General features: G+C 38.4%; 1 protein-coding gene across 1 annotated transcript; it reads left to right on the forward strand.

Moving 5' to 3' along the window:
• The first annotated feature begins 2,422 nt into the window (after positions 1-2,422).
• On the forward strand, positions 2,423-12,252 carry LOC121300302 (fructose-1,6-bisphosphatase 1-like). The gene is made up of 7 exons (XM_041228830.1): positions 2,423-2,664; positions 8,424-8,586; positions 8,939-9,031; positions 10,169-10,309; positions 10,527-10,664; positions 11,028-11,147; positions 11,966-12,252. Exons 1-7 carry the CDS (start codon positions 2,495-2,497, stop codon positions 12,155-12,157), a joined length of 1,017 nt encoding a protein of 338 aa, XP_041084764.1. The 5' UTR covers positions 2,423-2,494; the 3' UTR covers positions 12,158-12,252.
• Positions 12,253-16,222: the final 3,970 nt, after the last annotated feature.

Below are 16,222 nucleotides of genomic sequence, written 5' to 3' on the forward strand. Positions count from 1 at the left end.
CTGAGGCCCTAATGAACCCAACATTTAAAGCAGGCCAATTGTCTCTTTGCTGGTCAAGTAATACATTTTTTTAAAGGTTGAAATTCTACTCTCTTCTCCTAGATAGAGTGATTCTTCAGAAGTGGATAATGTGTTTTTTGATGTGCTTGAACATGTGTTTTTGAAAATGTAGTATTTGTTATAATTTGCCTATTAAAAGGTGTGGAAAGAACAGGTTTATATGCATGCAATGAAGGAGATCCTGCCAGCGTCAGGGTTGATGAAGCATAGATTTAGTTGCATGGAGTGACAGTGTTGCTCTCTAGTTCATTTATGATTAAAGGATGCATCTGTTTGTTGAATTAAATGTATTAGTTCAGTTGAGATCAATTGAATGGAACGATAGTTAGCTGTTGGTTTTTGTTTTGTTTTTTTAACAATCATTTTTTATTTATTTTCCAATTTTCTCCAAATTTTGGAATGTCCTGGCTCACTGCTGCAACCCCCAAACTGACTCGCTTTTTTCACTCTGCGAGCCCGCTGTGCAGCCGTATCCAGAATTTACAGCGTTGGAGTACCACACAGTTCTGAATTGCATACAGGCCGGCCTGAAGGCGCCAGGCCAGCCACAGGAGTCGCTGGTATGCAGTGAGCCAGGGACTCCACAGCTGACCTAACCCCTACTCCCGTCCACAGTCGGCAGTGGCATAGCTTGGATTCAAACCGGCGAGCTCCAAGCTATAGGGAGCATCCTGCACTCTGGGCGGAGTGCCTTTACCGGATGCACCACTTGGGAGCCCATTAGCTATTGTTTTAAACAGGCTTGGGACCTTCTGAATGTATGGACCTTGGGTGGAAGATAATGGAGGAACAGGTCGTCAGGTAGAATGCCCCCGGAATGTCCGCAGCAACGTAAAAATATTCTAATGGCAATTTTCTTTCTGCCTAGTAGCCTATATATGTTTTTTTTTTTTTTAACAGTCGAATTTTTCTGTATGAATTGCTCATGAGCAATAACATCCTTTGGTTGTGAATAATGACATCTATAAACGATTGACCACATTAGCATGAAACTAGACGTTAGTGTTTTTGTAAACAAACAAAAACAAGGTGTCCCAGCCGACAGTGCAAGGGAAATGGCACACACTGTTGGATATGGTATTTGAAACAAATAGTAGTGCTTGTATGGAATAAGTAACGATATAAAGAATATAGCTGTCTGTTCCAAGCCTGGGCTCGAATCGATAAAGAAAAGGCCTGCTCCTGTTTGCACAGGCAATTGCAGAGTTCAAAACTGACAGCAACCTCTACAAAACCGACATCTCTTATAATTATGGATTTTAAAGCATTTTCAAACATTAAAAAGTATACCAACATGGGCAGGAACAAAAATGTTTTCTATAAATAGTTCTTGCTATATGAAAATAAAAATATACAGTTCTTTGTCAGGCTGACTCAAACAATTGCAAACATGATACAAAGCATGGTGTATTTATTCAGAAACTTGGCAGGCCAGTGTTGAGGAAGAGAATGGAAAGCAGGCAATTTTACCAGATGCTTCTTCAGCCTTGCAAAGGGAATAACAATCAATATCAAATAGCTCTTTAAACAGAGTTAAGCTAATGTGTGTGAACTATTCAACCAAATAACATTCTCCAAAAGGGTATTTGTTTTACTCTGACCCAAAATGAATACTGATTTACTGTAAGTTTTTGTTCCAATGCTAAGCACCTTTTTTTTTCTTTAGAGAATGACATGTAGCAGATGTTTCAAATGTGTAATCAAAGAAGAATCTAAATGTTGTTTTTTGCTTCCAAACCTATAACAGAGCACAATAAGAACTGCATAACCTCCTACTGCTGAAAAGTAACGCTTGTGTTGGGCTCCTGGTTATAACAAATGGTTTCAAGGAACCTTGTGAACTCCACGGTTAAAAACGTGTTTGGGGACACAGCAGCAGTAGAATTATTATATAAACAATTAAAAGTTAACATTTTCTTTCACCAGCTGTTTGTATGAACATAGACCCAAATCTGTTTTAAGTGCAACACAGATAATTGTGATTCAAAAAAGAATGATGCACACACTTAAAACAAGCATCTTTAAAGCACAATTAAAAACTAAAAACAGTCCACAAATATACTTTATTGTCGTCATTCAACAAAACTAACGTTAAATATACTCTAATGTCTACATAGTAAACATAGTCTAGTGCATTTTAAAATAATTTTGTTGAGCGCTTTATTCAGCATTTGCTCAATCACAAATCAGACTACATCTCCAACGAGTTATTTTCCTGGTTACTTGAACTTCGCCCCACTTTTGTTTTAGCAAAACTTTTGTTGTATGCGGCCACGCCCCCCTTTTTTCTACGATTTCACTTTGGATTGGTGAAATCTGTTTGCACACCCCTAGTTCCTGTTTTGAACGGCTGTATTAGATTTTTTTTTACCACATACCAGTTTCACCTGAGACAGAGAAACGCAAGCCAGCTGCAGTCACCACTAACAACATCATGTCAGACAAAGGTGCATTTGATACCAATGTTGTCACCCTTACGCGATTTGTACTGGAGGAAGGGAGGAAAGCCAAAGGGACGGGAGAACTGACAACGCTTCTCAATTCACTTTGCACAGCCGTCAAAGCCATCTCGACGGCCGTCAGGAAAGCTGGCATTGCCAACCTGTAGGTATTCATTTATTGTCAGGGCACAAACTTTTTAAATGTTTTATCCAAAAAAGGTTTAAGCTAACAACAAAAACGAGGCCGCAGTTTGTTAAATCTCAGGTTTTTTGCACGGAAAGCGAGAGAACACTGATTTATTAAGAAGTTAGGCCCACTTAGTGTTGGTAAAATGTTCTTAATGTAATGTGCACGGACTGGCCCAATTTAACGGTTTGCTTAAACTAATGGTATGTTTGCCAGTTCTTAAAACAATGGAAAATACAACTTGTAAAAATATGTTTAAATAGTAACAAAATACGTTTGTTTTTCATTTTAGAAAAAAAAAGTAAATATGCAAACTTTCCGCTGGGTCACCTTAAAAGTACAGTGTACTGCAGGTATGGTATGGTTGCATTAGTTTGTGAAAAAGTAGCGGCTTTGTTCTTAATCAGCTTTTTGCGTTTACTGGAATAAAGGTCTGACGTCTTGATCATCATAAGTACAGTACTTCCTCAGAAAGATGGCCAACATCAAGGAAACACAGATATTGACATAATTAGCATACGCTAACAAAGGCAACGTCCTTAACCAATAAATCCTTTAGTTTAAATTTGCAAGACCAAACGTTAAAATGTGTGTACCAAACACATGAACAGGTGCAAATAAAGTATAGTGAAATATACCGAAAGTATCTACTGGGTTTGGGCCAAAGGAAAGCGAGGTTTGTTAAACATTCATTCATTTTAACTAACTTTTAAAATGTAAGGAATGAATAACCTGGGGTTGTACTTTACCCAACTGTTGACCAGCTCTGTTGGCAATTGGAACAAATATTTACTGGCCTGTTACTGGGCACCAAGCATGTTCATTATGTACTGTAATGCCCAGACAAGGTTTACAGCATGTAGAGTAATGTAGTCATGTGGACAGTAGTTAGTTCACTTTAGCACTTTGCAGTGAAGGAAGGGATTTTTAATGGTTATTTTTTTTATTGTTGAACAAGCTCACCCGCTTCTCCACAGGCACCAAGCCTCCTGCACCAGACAGCACTGACCTGCATGCACCATTGCTGGGCATTGCTGGATTTTCCCTCAGGATAAATCAAAGAACTACAGTTTAAACAGACTAATTATCAGGAAAAGGGCTACCTGTGTTTTACATTTTGTTTAGAATAACTTTTTTTGTTTTTCACACTACAAACTTATTTCTGCCTATCTTTTGTAAAAGTACATATGTAGAGTTGTTGCCTGATCTTTAAACCTAGTGTTATGTGTTCAAGATACTTAGTTAATTAGTGATTATTGGATTAGTAATAGATAACTGGCTCTAAACCACTTCGGCATCATTGTTAACAGACGGTTCCTTCTCTTAGTGCAGGAGAGGTGCTGTCAGTAGTCAGCCAATCAAACCACTTGTCTTGCAGCAGAGGCAATACGCCTTATTCATGCAGCGGTCATGTTTCGTTGAAAACGAGGCTTGGTGTGCAAGCAACTGTCATGGTCGCCGCAGCTACTGTTAGTATCACTAAGTAGACGAAATCTTTGCTATGTGTTCCTCAAATAAAAGTTGAAGAAATTGATGATTGGATAGATAATAATGCGAGGATTCCGAAAAACATACAGCAGAAAGGGTACAGCAATTGGATCGAGGGTTATATTCATGAAGTAGAAGGTAATTTAGCAAGCGTATTTGTGATCGAAAAGCGAATAAGCTACTACTAGCCTATACTAGATTCTTAAAGTATGTTTAGATCTCGCAGTTTTAGTTTGAGAATGTTTGCTTTAATTAATATTTACCGTGTTGATATTAAGTACTTCTGTATTGTTTCACGTTTATTGGTTTGGTGTAAGCATGTGTTAATTGTTTTCTAAATACAGTTAAGAGGCAGGAGAATGGCTGTAGCGTTCCGGTCAATGAAAAAGAATGAGTCTCCTTACGGCAGTGTTCTTCAATAATTTTCAGAGGGGGACCACTTTTGCCGATAAGACATCCGTGTATTTGTGTATTGTCGGCGTCGCACTAAGGTCCACCAGGAGCCGCCAGTGGCCCTCGTGCCTTGCAATGAAGAAAACTGCCTTACAGGGTGCAGGTAACGCCATAACCGATAACCGAGGCTTGGTTTGTTTCTCCAAACTTAGTTCTGTTCGGTTATTAATCCCTTTATTAAGATTCTGTTCAATTGTATACTAATCCGCTGTTCCATTGGCACATTCAATGTTTTGTGTGTAGAACAAGTGTAAGTATAATAATAAGAAATCATAACCTGTAGTTTATTTGGAGTTAATTGTGTAACTCAAGCATATTTTTTGTTAATTTGCGTTACTAAACGTTTTTGTAATTTTGTTCAGTTGTGCGTAATAAAGACTCTTTTAGTACACTCAGTGTGGCACATACCTTTTTTTTTTAATAGAACCTGGCATTGCATCCCACAAGACACGTTCCCTTTAGTATCTTACTTATCTATTGATTAGGACTGATCGGAAGTGCTCGATTGGCTATCGGACAGTATAACTGAAATGTAATCAAATTTGTGACTGTAATGAAGAATATGTACATTCACACAGAAATGAAAATTGAGATTTCTCTTCAGAAAATTGTTATTTTAAAGCTAAATAGGCTGTTGGAGTTTTTTGCTGGAAAAAGTAAAACATAATTAAATAATACAGGCACATAATTTGGAGTTTTAACATCTAAAAATGTCAGTGTGCCCTGGGGGATACAATTAATAACTTTCTAAAAATTAACATATTAAAAAAAAAAATAGTGAAATGTGTTTGTGATTCATATGTACAATACATACCTCTAGACAAATTTTCCTTAGTCAAAATGGCAATGTGAACCTTTAAGGGTTAATATAATGATTCACAAGTCTTTGCCCCAACCCACCTCCTTTTCAAAGTAATAATAATAATCATGCCCTCTGTATGCAGTCATCTCTCTAATTAATATGATTTAGGCATATTAAAAAAACAGGCCTAAACCATGCCCACTGTTTGCAGGTTGGACTGTCCAAGGAATCCACCGTCTGTTTACAGTCTGCAATCAAGACCAATGTTTCTCCTTATTTTATGTACCCGTTCCTTCCCAATTTTTTCTTGTTTAGAAAATCGATGAAATTATATATTTTCAACTGATTATTTCTTAAATCGGAACCACAAAACAGAATGCAACAGTGCAATGCCATAACTTCTCTCCACTGCAGTTGGAGACATCGGCAGCCAGAAGCTAGCAGCTGCCCTCCAAGCCTTTTTTTTTAGTCTGGCGTGAATAAGGTCTATGTTGGCTTTGTGTGGGAGCGTGGACACCTACTTCACAACACTCAATAAGCAGAAATACAAATGCAAGTCACAGTGAGCTGATTTTATTTAGATTTGGCACTGTAGAAACATAGCAGCCTATGCTAAAATCATAAAAGTGTGTCTCCAAGTTAACGAGTTGTGGTTTGCTCAGAGAGTGCACAGCATGGGTTCATGGAACTGTTCCACTAGATACTTTACTCGGGTATCAAGCCTGCCCTAGAACACTTCAGATTTACATCGAGGCCCATATAGCAAAAGAAAAAAAAAAATTATATTTATCTCACAAGAAGCTACTTAGAACAATAATTCTGAACACAATTGACATGTATGATTGGGCGACCATTAGGAACCTTTTAAATTATTATTATTTTTTTTATTTAGTTGTCTCCAATTTTTTACCTCGGTTTTCTCCCCAGTTTAGTGTGCCCAATTGTTATTTGTATCCTCGGCTCACCGCTCGGAACCCCCCCGCCGACTCGGGGAGCAGAGGCTGGAGCACACGTTTTCCGAAACGTCCTCCTGCCAATCCATCATTTTTTGCATTGCGGATCCACAGCGAGGCCGCCATACTTAGGTGTCCGCCGTCCTCCGGACACATCACAGATCCTGGCGGCTCCACTGCCAGAACCACAGTGTCCGCCTTAGTCGGGCCACACAGGGATCGCATGCCGGTGAGCCGTGGATTCCCCTACTGACCTAAGCCCTCCCGACCCGGGTCGCGAGTCCATTGTGCGCCACACGCCCCCAGGGGCTTCCTCAGGCAGTCGGCTGTGACATAGCCTGGACTCGAACCTGCGATCCCCAGGCTATCGGGCACATGCTGCAGTCCACGTGGAGCGCCTTTGCTGGATGCGCCACTCGGGAACCCTTTTTAAATTTTTTTAATAAAAAAAAAAAAAAAAAAAGTAATAAGAAGCCAAGTCAATGACCTTTTGAATAATGTAATGCAAAACAAGTTTATGCCTTTTTATATGTTGTCAGCCTGAAGTTTATGGATTATCTTTCCGCTAAATCTCTTAAGAAGAGGAGACATGATTAGAGGATTCGGCAGGTTTTCAATGGTGTACCTTTCAGCTGACGTATTAATTTTAGTTGACAATAACATCCAGTGTAGTCATGGACAAACCGCAAATACTTCCTTAGTCAAAAAACTGCTGTAACATGCTTACATTTCAGACTAACAGTAGCATTTCCTTGTTTACTGTCTGCTCGCTTCGACAGACCTGTCTCTAATCTAAACTGGATCCTGTACAGACAAATAGGCCAGTGGACGAGTACACTTTCATTACGTTTTCCATAGTAAAACGCCAGTAATTGCACATACACACATATTCAAGTATAGTGGTTTGGCAAAGAAATGTTATATAATAATGCATTGTCTTCTATCCATAAGCCACAAAATATAAATTATTTGTATAACTATTCTTAATTGGTGCTAGCCTTAATCATTTGGAGGAACACAGTGCAAAAGCTACTATCACTGTGCCACTAAATAAAATATGCATGCAAGTTGCACGTGATTGGTTGTGCACCGTGTTGCATTAATGCACTTTACTCATTCACTTCTTGATTCATACAGTACTGGATAAGTGGATTGTTCCATGTCAAATCAACACACTCACTATTAACCATTCTCAAGACATGGCCCATCTTTGATTGATTCACTGTTCGTCCAGCTGATCTTCAGGTGAACTGTGTCTCTGCTGTTGAACGAGCTGCAATAATAGCTCATATTAAAGGTTTTACATGCTCATGTTTCAAAACGTATACCTGTACCAAAGCATATCATATTAATGTAAACCTTTACAGCTTATTGAAATATAATTTTGCTTTCCAGCTAAGCGAGCACATCCAGTTTCTATTTTGAGGAACACACTAGGCTAATTGTCTTCATGCTGTTTGAATTTTCTGCTGTATTGTTTAGTTTATTTGTACAATCTGAAGAAAGTCTAGGCATCTTTACAGTAGTTTAAAAATGAGTCATCCAAGCAAAAGTATTTAAACTGGCTGTGAAAGAGTTAATCCCCTGGGTGGCAGTGATGTGTTTCATGTGGAAAATCTTCTATTTAAATGACTACTAATAAACAGTGGACAGTTACTCATTTGAAAAAAAAAAAGCTAGAAGATATATGAAATTGTGTTAAAGATGTGTCAGCTTAAACTGAGGGGTTTCCCTGGTTGCAACGATCAAATCTAATGTCACAAAAAAGTCAAATGAATAGTTCTCAATAGGTGCAAAATATAGAAGTCACAATGGGCATGCACAATAGATAAGGAGTCAGATAAATGACATGCTTGTTATTTCTTTGCAGAAATCTGTATTTATTGACTGATGGACAATGAACAGTATAAAGTGCATCAGTGATTTATGCAAAACGGACATTTCAGACACTCATGCAACTTTCCTCAGTTCTATCTCAACAGCACTGTATGTCAACACGTGTCGATCACTTTGTAACCTGTAACGTTCCCACTCTTCAGATATGGCATTGCAGGCAGCACCAATGTTACCGGAGACCAGGTGAAGAAGCTGGACATTCTCTCAAATGACCTGGTCATTAACATGCTTAAATCCTCATTCACCACCTGCGCTCTAGTCTCGGAGGAAGACGAGCAAGCCATCATTGTGGATCCTGACCAGAGGGTTGGTATTTCAGTGGTCCGAGTTCTGATGCAAAAGAATGAGCTTCAGTGACTTTTTTTTCATTCCAAGATGAACCTACATGTTGTTTAAACATGAGCCACATCCATTTATGATGGAGGCTTTGTGCCTGTGGGATTGGAAGACTGATAGCTTCTATGAGAGTCCATAACTCACTGAAATATATTTGATTCTTATTCGAAGTGTTTATTGTTGTGTATGTGTGTATAATTATGAAAGAAACCACAGGTACAGTTCTGCACTGAGCAGAACAGACTCTTTTAAAAGTGTTATAGCGTATCTGTAATACAGTACTATATTAAAGCTGTTTATTTCATTTTATTTCTATTTTTAGGGTAAATATATTGTATGCTTTGACCCTCTTGATGGCTCTTCAAACATTGACTGTCTTGCTTCAATCGGCACCATTTTTGCTGTGTACAGAAAGGTAAAGTCATGTGTGATGCAACACGATGCAAAACAATGCACTTTGGACCAAGTGAGCTTGTAGCTACAGTTATCATACTGCTGACCCCCCAGTATTTGGAAGGAAACAGTTCTTGTTTTGTGTGGTCATGATACAGGTTTAAAATAGGCCACGCCGAATGAGGGATCCAAGATGCTGTGGATAAACTGGATGTAATGGATCTCCTGTCCACATTATTGGGTATTAGTATCAGTGACAAGATCATGTAACTTATGTCCGTTATCCTTTTATTTGTTAAAAATATGGTCTGTACAACATAAATATATGTTTGAGTTTAGTTTGATTCTGAATAGGATCTTAAAATTAATAAATGTCACTGTGTCTGAGGCACAATTGATTAAGAAAAAAAAATGCATACGCTTACATTTCACTGATTTACTAAATCCAGTCGCGTCTATGATATGTCTGTTAAAAGTGTGGGATGGTTCTGTTTGAATTAAATAAATGACATCTGGGGCTCCCGAGTGGAGAATCCGGTAAAGGCGCTCTGCGTGGAGTGCAGGATGCACCCTATAGCCTGGAGGTCGCCGGTTCGAGTCCAGGCTATTCCACTGCTGACAGTGGATGGGAGTTCTTGGGGCAGCGCACAATTGGCCGAGCGCTGCCTGGGTTGGGGGAGGGCTTAGGTCGGCTAGGGTGTCCTCAGCTCACTGCGTATCAGCGACCATTGTAGACTGGCCGGGCACTTGCAGGCTTGCCTTGGCTTGTAACTCACTGCATTGTCCGCTGATGCTGTAGCTCTGAGTTGGCTGCATGGCGGGCCTGCAGAGTGAAAAGAAGCAGTTGGCTGACGGCACAAGTTTCGGAGGACAGCATGTGTTCGTCTTTGCCGCTTTCAGGTCAGCACAGGGTTGGTAGCGGTGAGCTGAGCCTAAAAAAAATTATTGGATATTTCAGATCGGGAGAAAAACACGGTAAAATCAGTTGGCAACTGCTACAAAAAGACATCTGTATTTGGAGCCATCTTTGTTTAGAACAGTTGAATAGAACCCATCTTAAATCTACTTGCAAAGTTACATCAGCTCAGAATAAGAGCAGTGTAGTGCAGTGTCAGACTCGATTCTTGCCCTGTCTGACTTCAACATTCTTCCTTTGCAGACCACAGACGGTGAACCCAATGAGAAGGATGCTTTACAACCAGGCCGGAACATTGTGGCAGCGGGTTATGCCTTGTATGGCAGCGCCACAATGATGGTGTTGTCCACTGGAAATGGCGTCAACTGCTTCATGCTTGATCCAGTAAGTGACAGCTTCTACAAGATCATTCTCACATTTGAAATTCATGCAAGGGAAGCAGATATGCAGGTTAGCTTGATTGTTTGAAAATGAGTGAAAAGAACCAACTTAAAAATGAAACCTTATTTAACTACATATATTATTGTTATAAAATATGTTCAAAATTACGAAGAGACACAAGTAATACAGCTATTGATTCTTTATAATTCCTGTATTATAGGCTATTGGAGAATTCATTCTGGTAGACCAAAATGTGAGGATTAAGAAGAAAGGAAAGATTTACAGTCTTAATGAAGGATATGCCAAGTACTTTGACCCTGCGGTTACAGAGTACATACAGAAGAAGAAATTTCCTGAGGTAAATGTATTAATGTGCAGCAAATCTAATTTACACATCATGAACATACACAAGCCTTTAAGCATTTGCAGCGTTTTCATTCAATCTGTAATTTCGAATACATTTTTCATAATTTAAAAGTTGAGATCTATTCACAAAGAGTTAACTGTTTTGATTAAATAATGTTCTGTTCTAGTTTATATCAATTAAGTAGAGCTTCTTCCCCTATGTTTTTCCCCACCTACGAGTCTTTTCAATGGGCAGATAGACCCTAACTGGTTAGAACTTAACTCACTGTAGCACATGCTGTGCCATTCATCTTTACTCTAAAATGAATATAAATACAGCTTTTTTCTTTACTAAATGATCCTCTAAATTCGGCAGGATGGTAGTGCCCCTTATGGTGGGAGATACGTAGGCTCCATGGTTGCTGATGTGCATCGTACCCTAGTATATGGCGGCATCTTCTTGTACCCAGCCAACACCAAGAGCCCCAAAGGAAAGGTAAGGACAATGAAGTATATTTATTTATTAAAGTGTTTTCAAAGTATTACTAGATCTCACCTAAACAAAACAAGAAAATGTGGAAACTGACTGCCTAGGAGCTTTATGATGAATTCAGCCGATTTAAACTGTACTTTACCATCTTTAAAGGAAACTGGAGTTTTGCCATTACTTGTGTTTTGCAGTAGGAGATGCACAATGCTTTGAACTAATATAATTTCCAGGTACAAATAACGCAAACATCTCTAGAACCCCAGACAAACTCATTAGCAGTCCATATTGCCTGCTGCGACACTCCATTAAGTTAAAAGGGCATTTAAGTCAGTACAATCCATACAGTTAAGTGTCCAGCATCTGTTTTATCAGTACCATTGCTTGGAGATACAAGATACCACAGCTGCTTGTTTTTCTAATGTTTGACAGTGTGCTGAGATTACTGCTCTTTGAACATTGAACACAAGGCCCTGTTTTGAAGAATGTGCAAAGACTAAGGAACAAAAACGTTTTAGTTGAATACAGTTAGAAATCAACAATTTTATTACAGGAAAGGGAAGTTAAATAATTGTTAGGCTGAGTAGGTTATGCCGTTGAATATGGTTATTTTACTTTTCTATTAAAACCCCTTGCTCTATTAGGGCACTATGTTGAAGCCAAAGCAAAGAAGAAACTACTTGAATGTTCAAAGGTCAAATGTTCTGATCATATGTTGTTTTCTAAGGTTTGTTGGGAAAAGGGATGACTTCCAGCATTAAGAACTGTACTGGGTCCCGTATGGCTCCACCATTACACTAATACTTCTATTTTCCTTTGCTTTGAAGCTGAGACTCCTGTATGAATGCAACCCCATGGCCTACATCATAGAGCAGGCTGGAGGAATGGCCACAACTGGAAGTCAGAATGTGTTGGACATCAAACCGGATTCCATTCACCAGCGTGTGCCTGTGGTGTTGGGCTCCCCAGACGATGTGCAGGAATACATCGACATTTTCAAGAAACACGCCGGCAAGTAAAGCTGGAAACAATTCGGGTGTGACTGAGACAAGCCATGCAGCTGGACCAAAGAGGAAATCTGTGCAGCACAGCTATTTCAGTGACTGTAAACCCACCTAACAAACTGAAAAGAATGTCACTAGTACAGTCAACACCACAAAAAACTATTCCATGCATTTTTTAAATGCTAAATGGGATTGTTAAGTACACTTATCTGTATATTTGGACTGTCTAACTGAAGGAATATCACTGTAATAATAAAGGACATAAAGCTGCTTGGAAATTGTTTTCTTATTGTCTTAATTAATTCATTGTTATTTTTAAATTGGCGTCTGGCAAATAACAACAGGGAAGTTCAGTTTAAAGTTCCTCATAAATTATCAGATATTTTTTATTTTGCACAAAAAATGTTGTCCTTTAAGTTTTTTGCATTATTTAACACTTTAATGTCTAGTTATGATGGATCTTTCAGATGTTCCTAAAGCAGTTTGTTGTTGGAGCTAGTTTCTTCCTGTTTTCAAAAGTCCATGTGATTTTTCTTTTTTTTAATTAAATAATTAGTTAAGATATAGTCAACATAAGTTACCAATCCTAAGAATCAAATAACCCCTATATGGACTAGATTTATTGCACTAGTCAAGCCAAAATGCTTTTAAGATGCTTTAATATTTTATATTAGAGCTGGCAATTAATCGCAGTTTACTTCTGTGATTGAACGCGTTCATTTCTTTGGAGATTCATTTTTTTAATGTTGTGTTAATCGCAAGTTTGTTGCTTGTTATTTCTTGATGTTTACTTTTTTTTAACTTATTTTTGTATTAATATAGCTGGCTTTGCGTCAGTCGCTTCCTGGTCTCCCCTGGTAATAGAGGGGCGGGGGAAGTGTGCAGAAAAAAAAAAAAACTTCCTGCCTTCCAATAAGTGTATCTTTCTGTCACAGCTCATGTGCAACAGTGATATGCGATGTCACAAAAGAATCATACAGAACGTATCAACGCCTGTTTTATACAGCATATTCTTCTCATTCGTGAAATTCGACTACTATTACAGGTAACACTGACTACATATTACAAAACACTGACTACATATTACCGGGACCTGAAAACTTCTCTGTTAATCTCAACCTGACAAATACTGTGTCGCCAAAAGAAATAAGTCATGTATAATAATTTACACATGTATGTTTATATGTACACTGGCTCTCAAAAGTATTCACCCCCCTTGGACTTTTCCACATTTTATTGTGTTACAACATGGTATCAAAATGGATTTAATTAGGAGTTTTTGCCACTGATCAACACAAAAAAGGGCCATAATGTCAAAGTGAAAAATCAAATCTACAAATTGTTCCAAATTAATTACAAATACAAAACAGAAAATAATTTATTGCATGAGTATTCACCCCCTTGAGTCAATATTTGGTAGAGGAACTTTTGGCAGCAATTACAGCCATGAGTCTATTTGGATAAGTCTGTACCAGCTTTGCACATCTGGACACTGCAATTTTTGTCCGTGCTTTGCAAAATTGCTCAAGCTCCATCAAGTTGGATGGGGACCTTTGGTGAACAGCAATTTTCAACTCTTTCCTCATATTCTCAATTGGATTGAGGTCTGGGCTTTGACTGGGCCACTCCAGGACATTGAACTTTTTGTTTTTAAACCACTCCAGTGTTGCTTTGACTGTATGTTTGGGGTGATTGTCCTGCTGGAAGATGAGTCTTCTCCCAAGTCCCAGGTTTCTTGCAGACTTCAGAAGGTTTTCCTCCAGGATTTCTCTGTACTTTGCTGCACCCATTTTGCCCTTTATCTTCACAAGCTTTCAAGGCCCTGACGCAGAGAAGCATCCCCATAGCATGATGCTGCCACCACCATGTTTCACGGTAGGGATGGTGTTCTCAGGACGATGTGCGGTGTTAGGCTCGCGCCAAACATTTGAGGCCAAAAAGCTCTATTTTGGTCTCATCATACCATAGAATCTTATCCCACATGCCTTCTGGCAAACTAGCTGAGATTTGATGTGAGGTTTTTTTTTCTTTTTTTCCCAACAATAGCTTTCTTTTTCTACTCTCCTATAAAGGTGTAGTGTAGGTGAAGTGGAAGGTGTATGGCACCACCAAGACCCTGCCTAGATCAGGCCATCCCTCCAAACTGATGACCAAGCAAGAAGGAGACTGATCAGAGAGGCTACCAAGAGGCCAATGGCAACTTTGCAAGAACTACAGCCTTTTATGTCCAAGGCTGGTCAAAGTGTGCATGTGACAACAATATCCCAAGCACTCCACTGATTTGGCCTGTGTGGTAGGGTGGCAAGAAGGTAGCCATTACTCAAGAAAGCCCACCTTGAATCCCATTTGAAGTATGCAAAAAAAAAAAAAACACTCAGGCGATTCTGTAGCCATGTGGCAAAAAGTTTTGTGGTCTGACGAAACTAAAATGGAACTTTTTGGCCTAAATGCAAAGCGTTATGTTCGGTGCAAACCCAACACAGTGCATCACCCAAAGAAAACCATCCCTACTGTGAATCATGGTGGTGGCAGCATCATGTGGGATTTTTTTCATCAGCAGGGACTGGGCCACTTATCAGGATAGAAGAGAACATGAATGGAGCAAAGTACAGAGAAGTCTTTGAGGAAAACCTGTTGCAAGAAAGCTGAAGCTGGGATAGAAGTTCACCTTTCAGCATGACAATGACCCAAAGCACAAAGCCAAAGCTACACTGGAGTGGCAAAGAAACAAAAAAGTAAATGTCCTTGAGTGGACCAGTCAGAGTTCCAACTTAAATTCAATCGCAAATTTGTGGCATGACTTGAAGATCGCTGTCCATCAACGCTCCCCAAGGAACTTAACAGAGCTTGAACAGTTTTATAAAGAAGAATGGTCAAATATTGTCAAGTCTAGGTATGCAAAGTTGGTAGAAACCTATCCCAACAGACTCACAGCTGTAATTGCTGCCAAAGGTGCTTCCACCAAGTATTAACACAGGGGGGGTGGAGACTTATCCAATTATGATCTTTCAGTTTTGTATTTTTAATATATAATTTTTTTTCTCAATAAAACCTTTTTTTCCTCTTAACAGTGTGGAGAATGGTGTGTAGATAATTGGGGAAAAAATCCTTATTTAAATGCATGAAATTCTGAGGCACTAACACAACAAAATGTGAAAAAAGTTCAAGGGGGTGTAGACTTTCTATAGGCATATATATATAGACACACATACACAGTTAAGTGGTTTAAATGACATTAAAACTTTGAATGCTCATGCCTTTATGGATTTGTTAAAAAAGTGTTCTGTAATGTACCAGCAAGCCAGCACAACAAAAATGAAACAAAGCAATGCCTATGATCTGTTACTAATGACTATCATTTTTTGATTTTAAAAAATTTATTTATAAAACAGTGTTTTTATATATATATATATATATATATATATATATATATATATATATATATATATATATATATATATATAATTAAAACTGATAAGAAAATACAGTATCATTTGAAATGCATTAAGGTGAGTAATAAACTGACTCCATTGTGATTTAGCAGTTGGTTCAAACAATTTAACAGCAAATGCTGGAGTTTTTCTGTATAATTGAGTGAATACAGATACAACTATAAAGAAGGAGCAACAATATGAATCCAGAGTTCAAACTAATTTTGACTGTCAGAAGATTATCATTTTCTGATCTCGGAATGACCAGGGACATATTGGATCAGCTGGTCTTGAAGACCCATGTAAGTCCTTATTGATAAGAAGAACTTAACAATAATAATAATAATAATAATAATAATAATAATAATAATAATAGCATCAGTAATGAAACAAACAAATGAGATGGATGCAATAATTGTATCAATTAAATATGTGATTAAAACCAAGTTTAACAGATACAGATATTTAAACAAGCAGAAGCTCTGTAAATTTGGCCTTATATTGCAGACACAAATATCAAGTAGCTGCTTTTTATTACACGAACTTGTAAACACAGTTTGAGTGTGTCAGGGAGTTCTAAGCTGCCTGTATTTAGACCAGGCGACCTTTTAGTAAAAGTCAACCTCAGCCCTTGGACTATTGACATTTA

The sequence above is a fragment of the Polyodon spathula genome, chromosome 2 (genome assembly GCF_017654505.1).
Source record: "Polyodon spathula isolate WHYD16114869_AA chromosome 2, ASM1765450v1, whole genome shotgun sequence".
NCBI lineage: Eukaryota > Metazoa > Chordata > Actinopteri > Acipenseriformes > Polyodontidae > Polyodon > Polyodon spathula.

Bases quoted from the DNA above. Each gene is read 5' to 3' on its own strand.
- LOC121300302 (XM_041228830.1), top strand. From the start codon at position 2,495: ATGTCAGACAAAGGTGCATTTGATACCAATGTTGTCACCCTTACGCGA. The intron at 10,310-10,526 runs GTAAGTGACAGC...CCTGTATTATAG, and splicing joins ACTGCTTCATGCTTGATCCA to GCTATTGGAGAATTCATTCT. The intron at 10,665-11,027 runs GTAAATGTATTA...TAAATTCGGCAG, and splicing joins AGAAGAAGAAATTTCCTGAG to GATGGTAGTGCCCCTTATGG.